General features: G+C 45.6%; 1 protein-coding gene across 1 annotated transcript in view; it reads left to right on the top strand.

Moving 5' to 3' along the window:
• The window catches only part of LRP4 (LDL receptor related protein 4), a 56,942-nt gene that overhangs the window by 23,844 nt on the left and 16,297 nt on the right, over positions 1 to 16,801 (top strand). The window contains exons 14-28 of the mRNA XM_044681863.1: positions 201 to 377; positions 585 to 707; positions 2,967 to 3,175; positions 3,352 to 3,433; positions 4,738 to 4,843; positions 6,551 to 6,752; positions 7,073 to 7,262; positions 8,110 to 8,241; positions 9,186 to 9,326; positions 12,176 to 12,262; positions 12,842 to 13,013; positions 13,146 to 13,308; positions 13,475 to 13,700; positions 15,197 to 15,500; positions 16,509 to 16,727. Coding sequence (XP_044537798.1) covers positions 201 to 377; positions 585 to 707; positions 2,967 to 3,175; positions 3,352 to 3,433; positions 4,738 to 4,843; positions 6,551 to 6,752; positions 7,073 to 7,262; positions 8,110 to 8,241; positions 9,186 to 9,326; positions 12,176 to 12,262; positions 12,842 to 13,013; positions 13,146 to 13,308; positions 13,475 to 13,700; positions 15,197 to 15,500; positions 16,509 to 16,727 — 2,533 coding nt within the window. The remainder of the gene's footprint in view (positions 1 to 200; positions 378 to 584; positions 708 to 2,966; positions 3,176 to 3,351; positions 3,434 to 4,737; positions 4,844 to 6,550; positions 6,753 to 7,072; positions 7,263 to 8,109; positions 8,242 to 9,185; positions 9,327 to 12,175; positions 12,263 to 12,841; positions 13,014 to 13,145; positions 13,309 to 13,474; positions 13,701 to 15,196; positions 15,501 to 16,508; positions 16,728 to 16,801) is intronic.

Raw genomic sequence — 16,801 nt, 5'->3', positions numbered from 1 at the left:
TGTATAAGAGACAGCCTTCCTTCCTTCCTTCCTTCCTTCCTTCCTTCCTTCCTTCCTTCCTTCCTTCCTTCCTATCTTGGCAAAGAGCAGAAGTCCCATATTCTTTTTGCTGAGGGATCCTGCTAGAATTAATGTTGTTGAGTCCCATGAGTGGGGGCCAACTAGGGTTCTGGGCTGAGAGCATTCTGGCCTTTTCCCAGGCCTCCCGCACCCCTTTGCTATCACGGTGTTCGAGGACAGCCTCTACTGGACAGATTGGCACACCAAAAGCATCAACAGCGCCAACAAATTTACCGGAAAGAACCAGGAGATCATCCGGAATAAACTGCACTTCCCCATGGACATCCATACCCTGCACCCCCAGCGGCAGCCAGCAGGTAGGCCGCCCCCCTAGCTGGCCCCTCAGTGCCCCTCCTCAGCCCCTGCTGCCCCTCGCCCCTCCTCCTGGTCCCAGGTGGGTGAGACCCAGAGGCCGGAGATAGGCAGGCGGCCGCCCCCTCTGCTGGTGGCTGCCGAGAGCACAGCTCTGGGCTCTCCCTGCCTCTGCTCTTACTGGGGTCCTCTCCTCTGGGGTATTTGAGCAGGGAGAAACCGCTGCGGGAACGACAATGGAGGCTGCACCCACCTGTGCTTGCCCAGCGGCCAGAATTACACCTGCGCCTGCCCCACCGGCTTCCGCAAGACCAGCAGCCACAGCTGTGCCCAGAGTAAGTGTTTGGGGAAGGGGCACCCGCGGGGACACTGGGCAGCCCCGCTTTTTGTTTTCTTTTTACCGTAAGCTCCTTGTGGGCAGGGACAGCGTCTGGCTCCTTTTTGTATCTGCAGGCCTTGGCCTAGTGCCTGGCACGTAGCAGGTGCCCAATAAATGTCTACCGGCTGATTGCGTGCTTTTGGGAGGGGGAGAGTCTGGGCAAAGCTCTTTGCAGGACTCCTGCTGCTCTGGTGGAGTGGCTTAGGTAGGGGCTCCCCGGCGTACCCCAGCTGAGGCTGAGACTATATAGAGGGCACTGCCGCTCCATCTACACCCGGGAAGGTGGATTTAGGGGACGCCTCTTAGGGCAGGAATTTTTTACCTTTTCTGAGTCCACCAGCAGTCTGCCAAAGTCTGTGAAGTCTCTTCTTAGGATCAGGTTTTGGTTTTTGTTTTTTAGTTTTCTCTTTATTTTAATAACAAATTTACACAAAAACAAAAAATAAGTTTTCCAAATTTATACAGTTCTTGTTGTCTCCTTTCCCCCTCCTGGATCTGACGAGCAACTCAATCAGGGTTGTACATGTATTATCACTCAAAACATTTCTAGGATCGTGTTTTAAAATGAATAAAATAGGGAGCAGCTGGGTAGCTCAGTGGATTGAGAGCCAGGCCTAGAGACAAGAGGTCCTAGGTTCAAATCCAGCCTCAGACACTTCCCAGCTGTGTGACCTTGGGCAAGTCACTTGACCCCCATGGCCCACCCTTACCACTCTTCCACCTAGGAGCCAATATAGAGCATTGATTCCAAGACGGAAAGTAAGGGTTTAAAAATAAAATAAAATGAATAAAATAAAGTAAAACACATAAGATTACAAAGGAAGCCAATTAGGTTGAGTCTAGTTATGAAAATATTTTGAACCCCCCATAATTGTTTTACATGATCTCACATGTAAAATCTGCATCTAATTGCTTACCCTCTCAGAGAGGGGGGAGGGAGAGAATTCTGGACTCAAAATTTAAAAAAAAAAAAAGACCCCCCCCCACACACACACCCCTAGACCCATGTCAACAACCGCTGCTTTAGCTGTAGGGAGAACAAATCAGTTCATTTTAGCAAATATTTTTAAATTGCCTACATTAAGCATACAGAAAGAAAAATGAATAGTTCCTGCCCTCGGGGAGATTTGTTTTCTGTTGTCAGAAATATCACCCAGATTTTCCCCTCCTTGTTTGTTTATTTTAACCCCTTACTTTCTGTCTTAGAATCAATACTGTGTATTGCTTCCAAGGCAGAAGAGCGGTAAGGGTGAGGCAATGAGGGTTAAGTGACTTGCCCAGGGTCACCCAGCTAGGAATTATCTGCCATCTCGCTGCCTTGCAGTGTGTAATTTTGCTCTCTCTCCTTTGGGAAAGGTTATCTTTAAGCCTCCCTAGATCTTGAAGGGGAAAAAAAAAAGAAAAAGAAAGAAAGACCACGCCAGAGAAGTCATCCCAAGGATAGACACATCATAGGACGAGAGGGAGGGATGAAAGAGAGACCAGGAAATAGCAAAGGAGCCAGCACACGAGTAGGGAAAACGAGGAAAAGATCTGGAGACAAAACAGCCCCCAGACACCCCTGAAAAAGACAGGAGGGGCCAGAGGAAAGAGGGGAGAGAGCGAGGAGCCTAAAGCTCCGGCCGGGGAAGTCCGAGAGACTTTCTTCAGATCCTCCCCGGATCAGTGACCCTGGACAAGTCACGGGGTTAAGTAGAGAATGAGAACACAATGAAGGGCCCTCTGGCCAACTCCCTCGCTTTACAGCTGGTGCCGCTGAGGCCGAGCCAGGTTAAGGCACACGCCCAGAATCCCAGATAGTCAGTGGCGCATCCTGGATCAGAACCAAAGTCCTTAAGGCTCCGGATTCAGGGCTCATCTCCCGTATCATGCTTCCCCTCTTTGCCATTCCTCTCGGCGTCTTCTCGGGGTTCTCATCTGTAAAACGGGGTAAAAATCCTAGCAGGCCGCTACTTTACGGGGTAATTGAGAAGCTAATAAGGCAAACCGCCAGGAAAGTGCTCTGAGAATGGTCAGTTTTGCGGCTCTTTAGTCGTTCTCTCTGCGGCCCCGTGCCCGAAGCAGGCTCAGAGCGTGGGCGGCCGATGGGGCAGAAGGGAGCCCGGGCAGGTGGTGCGACGAAGCCGGATGTCACGCAGGTGATTGTCTGTGTCTGTCACTATGTTGTCGAATTTAGAGGATTAAAAGAAGACCCCCCCTTTCGGCCTTTGATCAGGTCTTGACAAGTTCCTGCTTTTTGCCCGAAGGATGGACATCCGTCGGATCAGCTTTGACACGGAGGACCTGTCCGACGATGTCATCCCACTGGCTGACGTGCGCAGCGCCGTGGCCCTCGACTGGGACTCCCGCGATGACTACGTTTACTGGACCGATGTCAGCACCGACACCATCAGCCGGGCCAAGTGGGATGGAACGGGGCAAGAGGTATGGTCTGGTCCGGAGAGCCAGGCCCGGGAGGGGAGCCCGCGATCGGCCTCAGCCCTCCCCTCCAGGAGGACTCGTGGCCGTGCTAGCCCTCCGGACGGCTCCAGGGAGAATGGGCCGGGGTCTGAGATGGGGCGATCGGTCCAGTCTGTGATTCTGCTTTGCTTCCTACCCAGGTGGTAGTAGACACAAGTTTGGAGAGCCCTGCTGGCCTGGCCATCGATTGGGTCACCAACAAACTCTACTGGACAGACGCAGGTATGTGTCGTGAGGTAGCCAGGCTGCCCGTCTGTGGGCACCTCAAGAGACTTATTATTTTTAATCCTCACCTTCTGTCTTAGAATCAGTTCTGTATAATGGTTCCAAGGCAGAAGAACTGTAAGGGCTCGGCAGTGGCGGTTAAGTGACTTGCCCAGGGTCACCCAGCTGGGAAGTGTCTGAATCCATATTTGAATCCCATCTCCAGGCCTGGCTCTCTATGCCCTGAGCCATCTGACTGCCCCTCAGCCCAACTTTCTAGGATGATGACACACAAGTCCTAGCCTGTTGGGCTTACTCACTCTTCTCCATATGGGATATTCCATTTCTTGTGTTCATGTCTCTATCCAGGCTGTCCCCCTTGCCTGGATTTCTACCTGGAAAAATCTCAGTGGATGGAGAGCCAAACCTAGAGATGGGAAGTTCTGGGTTCAAATTTGACTTCAGACAATTTCCTAGCTGTGTCACCCTGAGCGAGCCACTTCACCCCAATTGCCTATCCCTTCCTGCTCTTCTACCATGGATTTAATACTTAGTATTGATTCTAAGACAGAAAGTAAGGACTAAAGGAAAGGAAAGGGAAGGAAAGGGAAGGGAAGGGAAGGAAAGGGAAGGAAAAGGAAAGGAAAGAAAAAAGGAAAGAAAAAAAAAGAAAAAAAAAGAAAAGAAAGAAAAAGAAAAGAAAGGAAAAGAAAAGAAAAGAAAACTAAAATCTCTAGCTTCTTTTAAGACAGCTGATGGACCATAGCTTATCAAGTACCAGAAAATCACTTTGTATTGACTATCCATATTTTGTATTTTCTCATCTGCGTTCATATTATTTCCCCCACGAAGAACGTGAATTCCTTGATGATGGGGTTTATCATCCCATAGGCTATACTTAATAAATATTTATTAAGTGAATGAATGAATGAATGGTTGTGGGACTGGTAAAGGAAATTCCCATCTTGAATTTGGGTATTTCCTACCCAGATGGCTGCTGTTTCTCTTCTGTGAATTACTCAAATAGCTATTTGGGAGACAGGTCAGATAGGCAGCTACTGGTTCCTCTTTCCTCCCTCCAGTGACTGGTCTGGGTGGCATCTGGGTGGAAGTCTCTCCTGGCCATGATCCTACTTATCTGTGTGTTTAGCTGCCTCCGAGCTTGGCATAAGAGAACACTTTAACCCTTTCTGTGCCAACCTCCTATAAGGAGATTGAGCTAGAGAGGCTTCCAATACCAACTATCTGTGACCAGCAGCATTTTCCTCCATCTCTTCTTGGACTCTGGAGGGCTGATGTCTTTGTCTCCCCCAACTTGGCAGGCACAGACCGAATCGAAGTGGCCAACACAGATGGCACCATGAGGACGGTACTAATCTGGGAAAATCTGGATCGTCCTCGGGATATTGTGGTAGAACCCAGGGGCGGGTAAGTCTCTCTCATTCAAGTTATTCTCAGAATATCATTTGGCTTTCTCTCCTCTCCCCTACTCCTCCCCAATTAGTACCTGAATTCAGATGAACCTAGAGTCATGAGTTCAAATCCTGCCTCAGACACTTTCTTAGCTTTGTGATCCTGGTAGCTTCAGATTCCTTATCTATAAAATGAGAGTAATAATTACATGTACATCACAGGATTGTGAGGAAGAAATGAGATAATATTGTATTCCTTTGTGTAAAGATTAAAATTAACATACAAAATAACCATTATATTTTATAACATTTATTAGTAATAAGTAAAGTTAAAAAAAAGCTAGCTAAATAAGCCGTGATCATGGGAAAAAGAGAGAGTGAGAGGGAGGAGTTATAGAACTATATATACAATAATGTAAAGACGCATGTAAACGAAAAGGGAAAAGGAATTTTGGGACAAGGAAAGAATTCTGTTAGGTGGAGTTCAAGGGCTCAAAATTTCTAATTAATACATTTGCAAACTTTAAAGTGCTCTATTAATAGTAGCTTTCATTATTATTATCATCATAGATTTAGAACTTAGAGGTCAACTAGTCCAACCCCCTTTTTAAAAAAATATAAAGATTTTTTTTTATCAGTTACACGTAATAACAAATTTCCACATAAGTTTTCCAAAGTGATATGATCCAAACTGTCTCCCTGTCTTCTTCCCTCCCTCCCCTCTCCTGGAGTTGGCAAGCAATTCTGAGTAATACATATATTATCATACAATACACATTTCCCTATTGTTCATTTTTATAAGAGAATAATCATATAAAACTAAAATCCCAAAGCAAAATCCCAAATATACAAATGAAAACGATCAGTCATAACTACATGTTAACTTTAATAAAATTATATTTGTCTTGCCTAGAGACAGGAGGTCCTAGGTTCAAACCCGGCCTCAACCACTTCCCAGCTGTGTGACCCTGGGCAAGTCACTTGACCCCCATTGCCCACCCTTACCAATCTTCCACCTATGAGACAATACACCGAAGTACAAGGGTTAAAAAAAAAACTGCAAAAAAAAAATTATATTTGTCTTGTGTTTTCTTAATGAAAAAAGACAGAAAATGGATAGTTAAAATATAGTTTATTTTTTAAATGATTATAAAATCACATGTACTGTATAAAAAAATAAATTAAACTTCACTGATAATTTTCACAAAAAAAAATTTGATCTGTATTCCAACTCCGACAGTTCTTTCTCTGAAGGTAGGTAGCATTCTTTGTCATAGGTCCTTCAGAATTGTCCTGGATCATTGTATTGCTGAATCTTTCAGTTTATCATTGTACAATATTGCAGTTACTGTGTACAATGTTCTCCTGGTTCTGCTTATTTCATTCTGCAACCGTTCATTATAGGTCTTTTCCAGCTCTTTCTGAAATCATCCTATTCATCATTTCTTATAGCACAAAACTCCCTTATTTTTAGTATGAAGCCCAGAGGAATGAATTAACTTTCTGCTGATCACACAGGTAGTAAGGAACTGAGCCAGGATTTGAACCTAGAACCTTTGACTCTAGCTGCACCTATCCCATACTTCTAGAAGAATCTGGAAAAGGGACTAAGGCAGGCAGGAAAAAGTAGATAAACTAGGCAACTTGCCTTCTTGATGAGAATTAGATGCCTCAGGAGAGAGTAAGGACAAATGGCTAAATTTCTTTCTTGGCCCATGTCTAGGTTCATGTATTGGACTGACTGGGGTGCAAGTCCCAAGATTGAGAGAGCTGGCATGGATGCCTCGGGCCGCCAAGTCATCATCTCCTCCAATCTGACCTGGCCCAATGGACTGGCCATTGACTATGGGTCCCAACGACTCTACTGGGCTGATGCTGGCATGAAGACCATAGAGTTTGCTGGTCTGGATGGGAGCAAGAGAAAGGTAAGAGGAGAGCCCAAAGAAGTCCATTGGAAGAGATGGTTTTGGGCTTTGTCTGTATCCCCAGCTCCTAGAAGCATGCCTAGCATGCTGTGAGGGCTTCATAAATGCAAACTGAATTGAGTTGGCTCTCAGACAGAGGTGGGAAGAGAAGACCCTGCCACCCAGCCTGTTCTGTAGCTGTGACCACTTCCCAGGGTCTGTGGGCACTATTATTTGGTGCTGAGAGGGAGCTGAGGAATGGACCCCTCAGTGAGCTGCAGATACCAATAGGTCCACTTTACTCAGGTATGGAGTGACAAGAAGTTTTGGGGCTTTGGCAGGTGCTGATAGGAACCCAGCTTCCACACCCTTTTGGGCTAACTCTCTATGGAGAGCGCATCTACTGGACTGACTGGCAAACCAAGAGCATCCAGAGTGCAGACCGGCTGACGGGGCTGGACCGTGAAACACTACAGGAGAACCTGGAGAACCTCATGGACATCCATGTTTTCCACCGGCTACGGCCCCCAGGTGAGCAGCTCCTTAGGGCAACACATCCTGCTCCCTTCCCCTTCCTACATTACCAGTAAGTAGATGGATGGATGGATAGATGGATGGATGGATGGATGGATGGATGGATGGATGGATGGATGGATGGTTGGATGGACAAGCAGGAGGGGAGACAGACAGACAGACAGACAGATAGATAGATAGATAGATAGATAGATAGATAGATAGATAGATAGATAGATAGACAGAATATATAGATGCATAGATGCATGGATACATGGATAGATGAGTGGATGCAGAGAGAAGAGGATAGATAGATTGAAAAATGATAGATGGATAGAAAGAGATAGAAAGAGAATGGATAGCTAGATGATGGATGGATGTGATGGATAGGTAGATAGATAGATAGATAGATAGATAGATAGATAGATAGATAGATAAATGGAGAGAAAGAAGAGAAAGAGAGAGAGAGAGAGAGAGAGAGAGAGAGAGAGAGAGAGAGAGAGAGAGAGAGAGAGAAAGGGCAAGTATTTATTCAGTGCTTCCTAGCTATCAGGCACTTAAGTGCTGGGGATACAAATTAAGAAAAAAAATGAGACAGTCCCTGCACTCAGGACATTTTGATGGAAAAACTAAAAAGCTGCACAATGGGGGTGAGGGATCTGAATGGACACAAAGCTGCTGGCAAGAGTCAGGAATGGAGCTGAGAGTGAGCTGGGTGCATCACCAAATGGGATCCAGGCTCAGGACTTATAATCAGGATTGTGGCTCTCAGGACATGGACATCTTCTGAGGAGAAGGCTGTTGGCCGGGAGGTAAAGTGAAGAGTGGGTCACTCAATTGATCTTTCCTTTCCCTTCTTCCTCAGTGCACACTCCCTGTGCTGTAGGCAATGGGGGCTGCAGTCACCTGTGTCTTCGGTCCCCACATCCCAAAGGTTACAGCTGCACTTGCCCCACAGGCATCAACCTTCTGCCTGATGGCAAGACCTGTTCATCTGGTGAGTGCATAAGACCCCAAGACCTGGTGGTTCAGAGCTTCATTCTGAATGAAGAGTGAACCTCCTACTTCCCTAGGGATAGGATCCAATTATAGCTAAGAAACTCTTTGAATATTAAGCCTCTCTAGAGAAGGGAGGAGACCCTGGGGACAGCTGGAGTGCTGGAGGGGCTTGTGAAAAGGATCTGTGGTGCTAGAAATAATAGAAGTGAGATTTCCTCCAGGGACCAATGTATCGTAGGGAAATCATACTTCCAAGGAATTCTTGGTAAACTCTTCCATTGAAGAGGGTTGCGCTTTTTTAATGCTTGACCCCAAAGGACAGAACTAGCAGCAATTGTTGGAAGTTGAAGGAAGACAAATCAAGATATAAGGAAAAATTTCTTAAGAGTTTGTACTAATTGAAAGTAGAAAAGGCTGCCATTACCTCCCACACTGGAGATCTTCCCTGAAGAGGCTGGATAAGTGTTCTTCGTGTGTGGTCTAAGAGGGGATTTTTTTTTTCAGGTATGGGTTCGCCTTGAGGCAGTTAAGGTCACTTCTGATTCTGATATTCTGGGATTTGGAGAAAGATTCTGTAACCCTGGATCCATGACTTTATTTTTTTTTCATTTATTTTGTTTATTTATTATTCATTAAATTGAAATTTTTCATTTAATTAATTAATTTAGAATATTTTTCCATGGCTACATGATTCATGTTCTTTCCCTTCCATCCTCCTATCCCATGCCCCTGTAGCCAACAAGTAATTCTACTGGGTTTTACATATGTCATTGTGGATCCATGACTTTAGAAGAAGGAAATTTCTCCCTATGTTCTTTGAGCTGAAGAGTAATGCATGGGGCTATCCCTTTCCTCCAAAACCTGAGCTTTTGGTAGGAGGTTCCCTGAAAGGCAGGACCATGGACAGAGGCAGTCTCCTTAGGACAGTCTCCACCATTGCAGGCATGAGAAGCTTCTTGATCTTCGCCAGGAGAATAGACATCCGCATGGTCTCCCTGGACATCCCATACTTTGCTGATGTGGTGGTGCCGGTCAATATCACCATGAAGAACACCATTGCCATTGGGGTAGACCCCCAAGAAGGTCTGTAGACCCTGAATGGTGGGGGAAATATCCTTCCACTTTTTTTCCCAAAGCCAATGTAGGCTCTCTTTTGAGACCACTACTCAGAGCCTAAGATTCACCTACTCTGTGATGCAACTCATGCCCCTCTCTCCATAACATCTGCGATTTTTCTTCTAGGCCTTTGGACCTTTCTGCTTTTCCTACTTCTTTCTCTGCCTCACCCAGGACTATGTCCCAGAAAACTTTGTCTGAATATCTGAAGTTCCCTGATTAAAATTTTCTTCATCTCCCACAGGATGACCACCTTCTGTACTCTTAGAGGGGCAAAGCTACAGGGTATCTGTCAGGCAATGAACAAGCAATTTTTAAACTTTATTTTATTTTTCCCCAATTACATTTAAACCCGTTTCCATTATTTTTCAAAGAATATGGAGTTTCAAATTCTCTCCCTCCCTCCCCCAAACCCCTGCCCCCTTTGAGATGGTAAACAATCTCATATAGATTTTACATGTGCAATCATGTAAAACATTTTTCCATATTAATCCTGTCATGGAAGGAAACTCAAATAGAAAAAAAAATTAAGAAAGTGAAAAAAGTTTGCTTTTGTCTGGATCGTTGTATTGAGAATAGCTGTTATTCACAGTTTGAACAAGCGATTTTTAAAATTTAATTTTTATTATCATGCAAAACCCTCTTCTATATTGGTTATTGTTATGAGAGCACACTCATACAAAACCAAACCCCTCAAATAAAACTGGAAATACACTGATGTGAAAGACAGTCTGCTTTGATCCACATCGATCTGACTCCAACAGTTCTTTCTCTGGAGCTGGATAGCTTTCCCTAATGTATATTAATATTAATATATATAATAATAATAATATATAGTCTTTCAGGATTGCCTAGATAATTGTATTGTTGAGAGTAGCCAAGTTTTCACAGTTGATCATTGTACAATATTGCTGTTACTCTATGTGATATTCTCCCGATTCTGTTTATCTTGCTCTGCATCAGTTCATACTTTCCAGTTTTTTCTGAAATAATCTTTGAACAAGCAGTTTTTTAAAGTTAAATTTTATTTTATTTTCACATTCACATTCTCTTCCTCCCACTCCACTCCCATTTAAGAAAGCAAGAACCTCCCCCTACCCATTCTAAACATGCATATTGAAGCAAAACAGATTCCTGCATTAACCATATCCTTTATATCCCCAGTGCTTATCACAATCCCCACTTAATAAAGGCTTATTGATCCCAAGGAGATCAAGGAAAAAGGAAAAGGTCCCATATGTGCAACAATATTTATATCAACTCTTTGTGGTGACAAAGAACTAGAAACTGAGGAGGTGGGAAACATATTTCATCATGAATCCTCTGGAATTGTGGTTGCTTGTTATTTTGAGCACAGTTCCTAAGTTTTTCAAAGTTATTTCTCTCTACAGTGTTAACTTAGAAAAAACGCAGAACTATTAAATAGTCATAAAATCACTCTTTAATCAAGGGAAAGGGGGACGAGGGCTACCTGGCCTCTTTTGCAGAGCTGCGCCTTGTGCAGAGTCTAAGAAATGAACACTGCTTTGCTCTGCTCCCTGATCCCCCTGGGAGTGACACCCGCTAGATGACGACTCCCAGGAACAAAGGAAATTGGGGAACTTATATACCATTTGGGAAGATCCAGGGGCTGGGAGAGATGATTGACATTATACTGACAGGGTACAATCAAGCCTGGGAAAGGAATCATAGCCAGAGTCTTGCGTGTCAGGGAAGGGGCTGCTTACACAATGGATACTAAAGGATGGTCCCTGCCTAGGTGTGTCTTCCTGGTACAGGGTCTCTAATATAATGGGGAAGACTACCTATGACAAAAGGCTATTTAGCATTTACCATAGGCTCCATTATTCAGTCTGCAACTGCTAACTTCAAGGTGGATTCTCACAGGAACAGGGAACTAGCACAAGCTTTGGGGGTCTCCAACCTACAAACTATTTCTAAACTTGGGGTTCATCATACCTCACTAAGCTACAAGTTTGGGAACTCTAGATTCCATGTCGACAACAGTATTGTTATTACCATATAAATTATTTTCTTGGTTCTGCTTTCTTCCCTTTGCATCAGTTTATACAAGTCTTCTTAGGTTTTTCAAAAAACACTCCCTTCATCATTTCTTATAGCACCATAGTATTCCCTCACATTATTATAGTATAACTTGTTCAACCACTCCCCAATTGTTGGGCACCCCCTCCATTTCTAGTTCTTTGTATTTTTGCATATATGGGACCTTTTCCTTTATCCTTGATCTCTTTTTTTTTAATATAAAAGACATTTTTTTTCACTAAAACTATCAGTCATATTTCTGTCAGTGTCAAACATTTGATATTCTTTCTTCTTCCGAGACTTCAGGGACTTGAGTTAGATTTTTAGAGCATCTCATATTATCCAGGGATCAAAATAGAAGTATAAGGGAGAGCTGCTTTCTTTCTTTTTTTTTTTTTTTAGGCTTTTAAAAATTTCTATTTATTTATTTTATTATCTCCTTGGGATCAATAAGCCTTTATTAAGTGGGCATTGTGATAAGTACTAGGGATATAAAGGAAAAAATACAGTCCCTGCCCTCAAATTGCTCACAATCTAGTAAAAATAAGAACAGGAAAACAATTAGTTGCATAAAAGATCTTTACAGAAATATAGGGGGTCTGGGAAATCTGTAGAATCCTGTAGGGTTTCGGCTGATTCTTGAAGGAAGCCAAGGAAAGCAGGAGGCAGAGATGAGAAGGAAGAGTATTGCAACTAGGGGGACCGTCTAGTACGAAGGCATAGAGATGGAACCCAATAGGGACTGAGACTGAACAAGACTTTTCTTCCTCCAGGAAAAGTTTACTGGTCAGATAGCACCCTGCGTAAAATCAGCCGGGCCAACCTGGATGGCTCCCAGCATGAGGACATAATCACCACAGGTGAGACTGACCACAGCCAGCCCAGTGGGTGAAGCAAGAGTAAGCAGGTAAAAAGGCTGGTTTGGAGTTACAGGACCAGAGCTTGAAACCTCCCTCCTTCATTTACAATTGAGCAAACCACCTAATATTTCTGGGCCCCCGTTTCCTCATCCCTAAAATGAGGAGGTTGGATGAATTGAAGAGACGGTGTGGTACAGTGAAAGGAGACCTGGGTTCAAATCTTGCCTTTGATGCTTACTCCCTGTGGGCCCATGAACAAGTCGCTGGACCTCATGGGAGTCGTTTTCCTCAGCTGGAAAAGGAGGAGGAAAAAAGACGAGATGAGATCTGAGGTTTCTTCTTGTTCTAGAACCCTGAGATTTGGTTTCCTCTTCTCTGAAATGCGAGGGACCTCTGAGATCCCTTCCAGAGCCATGATCTTATTTACTTCTCAGATCCCTTCTGACGCTGAGTCTATCATCCCAAGAAAACCTAGCCTGGATTTGGGTTGGGGAAGAGGAAGGAGGGTGGCCCTGGCGACGTCTGGTGGTCTCTTTTGTTTGGATCTAGAACCTTAGGTGATTTCTTGGGTCTTTCCAGGATTACAGACCACCGACGGGCTGGCCGTGGATGCCATCGGCCGGAAAGTGTATTGGACAGACACAGGAACCAACCGGATTGAAGTGGGCAACCTCGATGGGTCCATGCGGAAGGTGTTGGTGTGGCAGAACCTGGACAGCCCCCGGGCCATCGTGTTGTACCATGAGATGGGGTGAGACTGGGAGGAGGGGCCTCTGGGGACCCGGGGTGGCCTGCTTGATTTTGCAATGGATGGGCATTGGCCGTGCTTCCTGGCATAGCTGGTAGAGACATTCACTTCACCTGGGGCTCCTGCCTCCCCCAGGTCTATGTACTGGACAGACTGGGGAGAGAACGCCAAGCTGGAGCGGGCTGGGATGGATGGCTCAGACCGCACTGTGCTCATTAACAACAATCTGGGCTGGCCCAATGGGCTGACAGTGGACAAGGCTGGCTCCCAGCTGCTCTGGGCCGATGCCCACACTGAGGTGGGTAGCCCTTCCTGGGGGAAGGAAGGAAGGAACAAGAAGGGCAAGGAAGGGGGCGTTCTACCCTGGGGCTGGGGGCATCCCAAGCTAGTTGGCTGAAGGGTTTCCTGCCTTGGGTGGCTCCTGGTCCTCTCATGCCCTCTCCCTTCTCCTCCTCCTCCTGCAGCGCATTGAGGCTGCTGACCTCAATGGTGCCAATCGGCGCACCCTGGTGTCACCAGTTCAACATCCCTATGGCCTCACCCTGCTCGACTCCTACATCTACTGGACTGACTGGCAGACCCGGAGCATCCACCGCGCTGACAAGGGCACAGGGAGCAATGTCATCCTGGTGCGGGCCAACCTTCCCGGCCTCATGGACATCCAGGCTGTGGATCGACAAAGGCCACTGGGTGAGCTGGGAGCTGGGAGAATTCCTAAATCTTAGGGAGAGTCACTGTGTATTCCTGGGTCTGGGATCTGGGTCCCTGAGGCCATCCAGTCTGCTGCTTTTCGCATTTTCTTTGTCCTTCGGAATCCCAAGGAGGGTCTTCCTTTCTAACAGAATTTGTGTGATAATTGGAGGGAAGAAAGGTTCTTTTCCTGGGTGTGTTTTTCCTTGACTTCCTGGAAGAGGAAGAGTGGATAGGTTAATGGGCCACCTCTTACTTAGCTCTCACCAATGAGAGACATCTTGGGATGGTCCTAGGAGAGACTGAATAATGAAATCCTTAAAATCTATTTATTACTCCTGGCCTGACCCAGCTGAGGTTGAGGGACAACCATAGAGATCCATATAGCTTTATTGTTTCTGTTGCTGGCCTAACCAAGAAACCTGATATAATCAATATACTTTTAATCAGTCCCTCAAGATCGTTTTAATTGATTTAATTAATTTATAATATTAATACATACGAATATTATATCATTATTATATACTATATAATTTTATTTTATATTATAATTACATATTATATATAGTAACATAATAAACAATTAATTAATTAATTAGATTGATTTAATTAATCTGACCACCAGATGCCATATCAGGGTATTCACGGGATACCAGAGCTCAGAGCTGCACCCAGGCAACAACTGATGGATGCCTTTATTGTCCCCATCTTAGGGAGAAATGGGGAGTTTGATTGACTTGCCTGAATTGTTCTATTTGAATTCATTAGATTGTAAGCTCTTCGAAGGCAAGAACTGTCTTGTGCCTCTTTTTGCATCCCCAGTTCTCAGCTGGGACACAGTGCCCGACACAGAATAGGCACTTAATAGATGTTTATCAACTGCTTTCTAGTGCCAAGTGCTGTCGCCTCCGTCTGTGACCCTATCAATAAGAGTATGAGGTCTAGAGTTGGAGTCGTCTTTCACATCAGTGTATTTTTGGTTTTATTTTGGGGTTTGGGTTATGTATGACTTTGCTCTTACAACAAGGACCAATATGGAAGCGTGTTTTGCATAACAATAAAAAATTGGGGGGGGAGTATAGAGTCTACACTTGCCCCAAGACTCCTGGAGTCATCTCAGAAGACTTCTTTCTGTTCCACCGGTGACAGAATTTAGCTGCTGTTGACTGGGAACTATTAAAGAACTATTAAATAGTCAGAGAAACCACTCTTTAATTAAGGAAAGGGGGTAACAGAGGCTAGGGGGTAAGGGAATGGGCTACCTACAATGGATACTAAAAGGCTAATCTCTGCCCAGGTGGGGAAAGCTTTGGGGTCTCCAACTTACAAACCAGTCCTAAAACTTGGGGTTCATCAGATCTTACTAGGCTACGAGTTTGGGGTTTCTAGATTCCATGTCGACACTGCACGGGACAGAATCTTCAAGGCCTGGCCCCTTTTGCCTTTGGCCAGCGTGCCAGGCTGGACATTGATCCCACTCTTCTTTCCTCCTTTAGGTTCGAACAAATGTGGCCCGAAGAACGGCGGCTGCTCTCACCTCTGTCTGCCCCGGCCAGCGGGCTTCTCCTGCGCCTGCCCCACCGGCATCCAGCTGAAGGGGGACGGGAAGACCTGCGACCCCTCCCCAGAGACCTACCTGCTCTTCTCCAGCCGAGGCTCCATCAGACGCATCTCTCTGGACACCAGCGACCACACGGATGTCCACGTCCCCGTGCCTGAGCTCAACAACGTCATTTCCCTGGACTATGACAGCGTGGACGGGAAGGTTTATTACACGGACGTCTTCCTGGACGTCATTAGGTAGGGGCATCGCTGGGCCCCTGGAGGGCACACAGACAGAGTCCCTTCATCCTGGGTGGGTGAGATCTTGTTTTGTGTTGGGCCACAGAGGGGCCGAGGACCTGGCCACATTCTGCCAACTGGACAGAAAGTCTCTGATTCTCCCTTTTGGGCGAGAGTGGGAAACGATTTGCTTAGCCCATCTGTGACTATGATAATGGACCATTGCCCTATATACAGTCAGAGTTATGTTCTGTCTCTCCTACCTCATCTTCTTTCTAGTTACTCCTTTATTCTCCCTTAAAGGCTTCTGGGGAATTATTAACCTGCCTTCTGCTCAGAATCCTTTGTCCCCAAAACTGCAAGGACATAACTTTTGTTTTGTTTTGTTTTATTTTTTTTATTTTGAATTTCTATTTAATTAATTAATTTAGAGCATTTTTCTGTGGTTACAAGATTCATGTTCTATCCCTCCCCTCTCTCCTCCCTCTCCCATAGCTGACACACAATTCCACTGGGTTTTATATGTGTCGTTGATCAAGACCATTTCCATATTATTGATATTTGCACTAGGGTGCTCTTTTAGAGTCAACATCCCCAATCCTATCCCCATCAACCCATGTGGTCGGGGAGTCGTTTTTCTTCTGTTTCTACTCCCACGGTTCTTCCTCTGAATGTGGATAGCGTTCTTTCTCATAAGAAGGACGTAACTTTGGCTGAGCTTTGGTGTGATGAATCTAGGGGACGGGCATTTCTTTTCCCCTCCCTAAAACCCTTACCTTCTGTCTTAGTAGCAATTCTAAGGGAGAAGAGTGGCAATAGGGGTTAAGTGAAGTCAGCTGGGAAGTATCTGAGGCCAGATTCGGATCCAGACCCTCCTGCCTCCAGGTCTGGGGCTGCTCCATGAACTTCTTGTTGTTGCTATTAATAATGTCAATATTATAAATGTTAGCGGTCTGGGCAGACAGCTGCTAAGGCACTCCTGCTAAAAGCTAGTCCCTCATGTAACCCTGAGCTGCTTTCCCCAAGGCGAGCCGACCTGAATGGCAGTAACATGGAGACGGTCATCGGGCGGGGGCTCAAGACCACGGACGGCCTGGCCGTTGACTGGGTGGCCAGGAACCTGTACTGGACGGACACGGGCCGCAACACCATTGAGGCCTCAAGGCTGGACGGCTCTTGCCGGAAGGTTCTGATCAACAATAGCCTGGATGAACCCCGGGCCATCGCTGCCTTCCCCAGAAAGGGGTGAGTAAAGCGGGAAGAAAGGAGAGCCAGCCACGACGTTAGTCCTTCGGTAGCCTCTCTGACGATTCTGCCCA

Source organism: Gracilinanus agilis, chromosome 6 (assembly GCF_016433145.1).
Source record: "Gracilinanus agilis isolate LMUSP501 chromosome 6, AgileGrace, whole genome shotgun sequence".
Taxonomy (NCBI): Eukaryota; Metazoa; Chordata; class Mammalia; order Didelphimorphia; family Didelphidae; genus Gracilinanus; species Gracilinanus agilis.
This window is presented reverse-complemented; position numbering and strand designations above follow the sequence as displayed.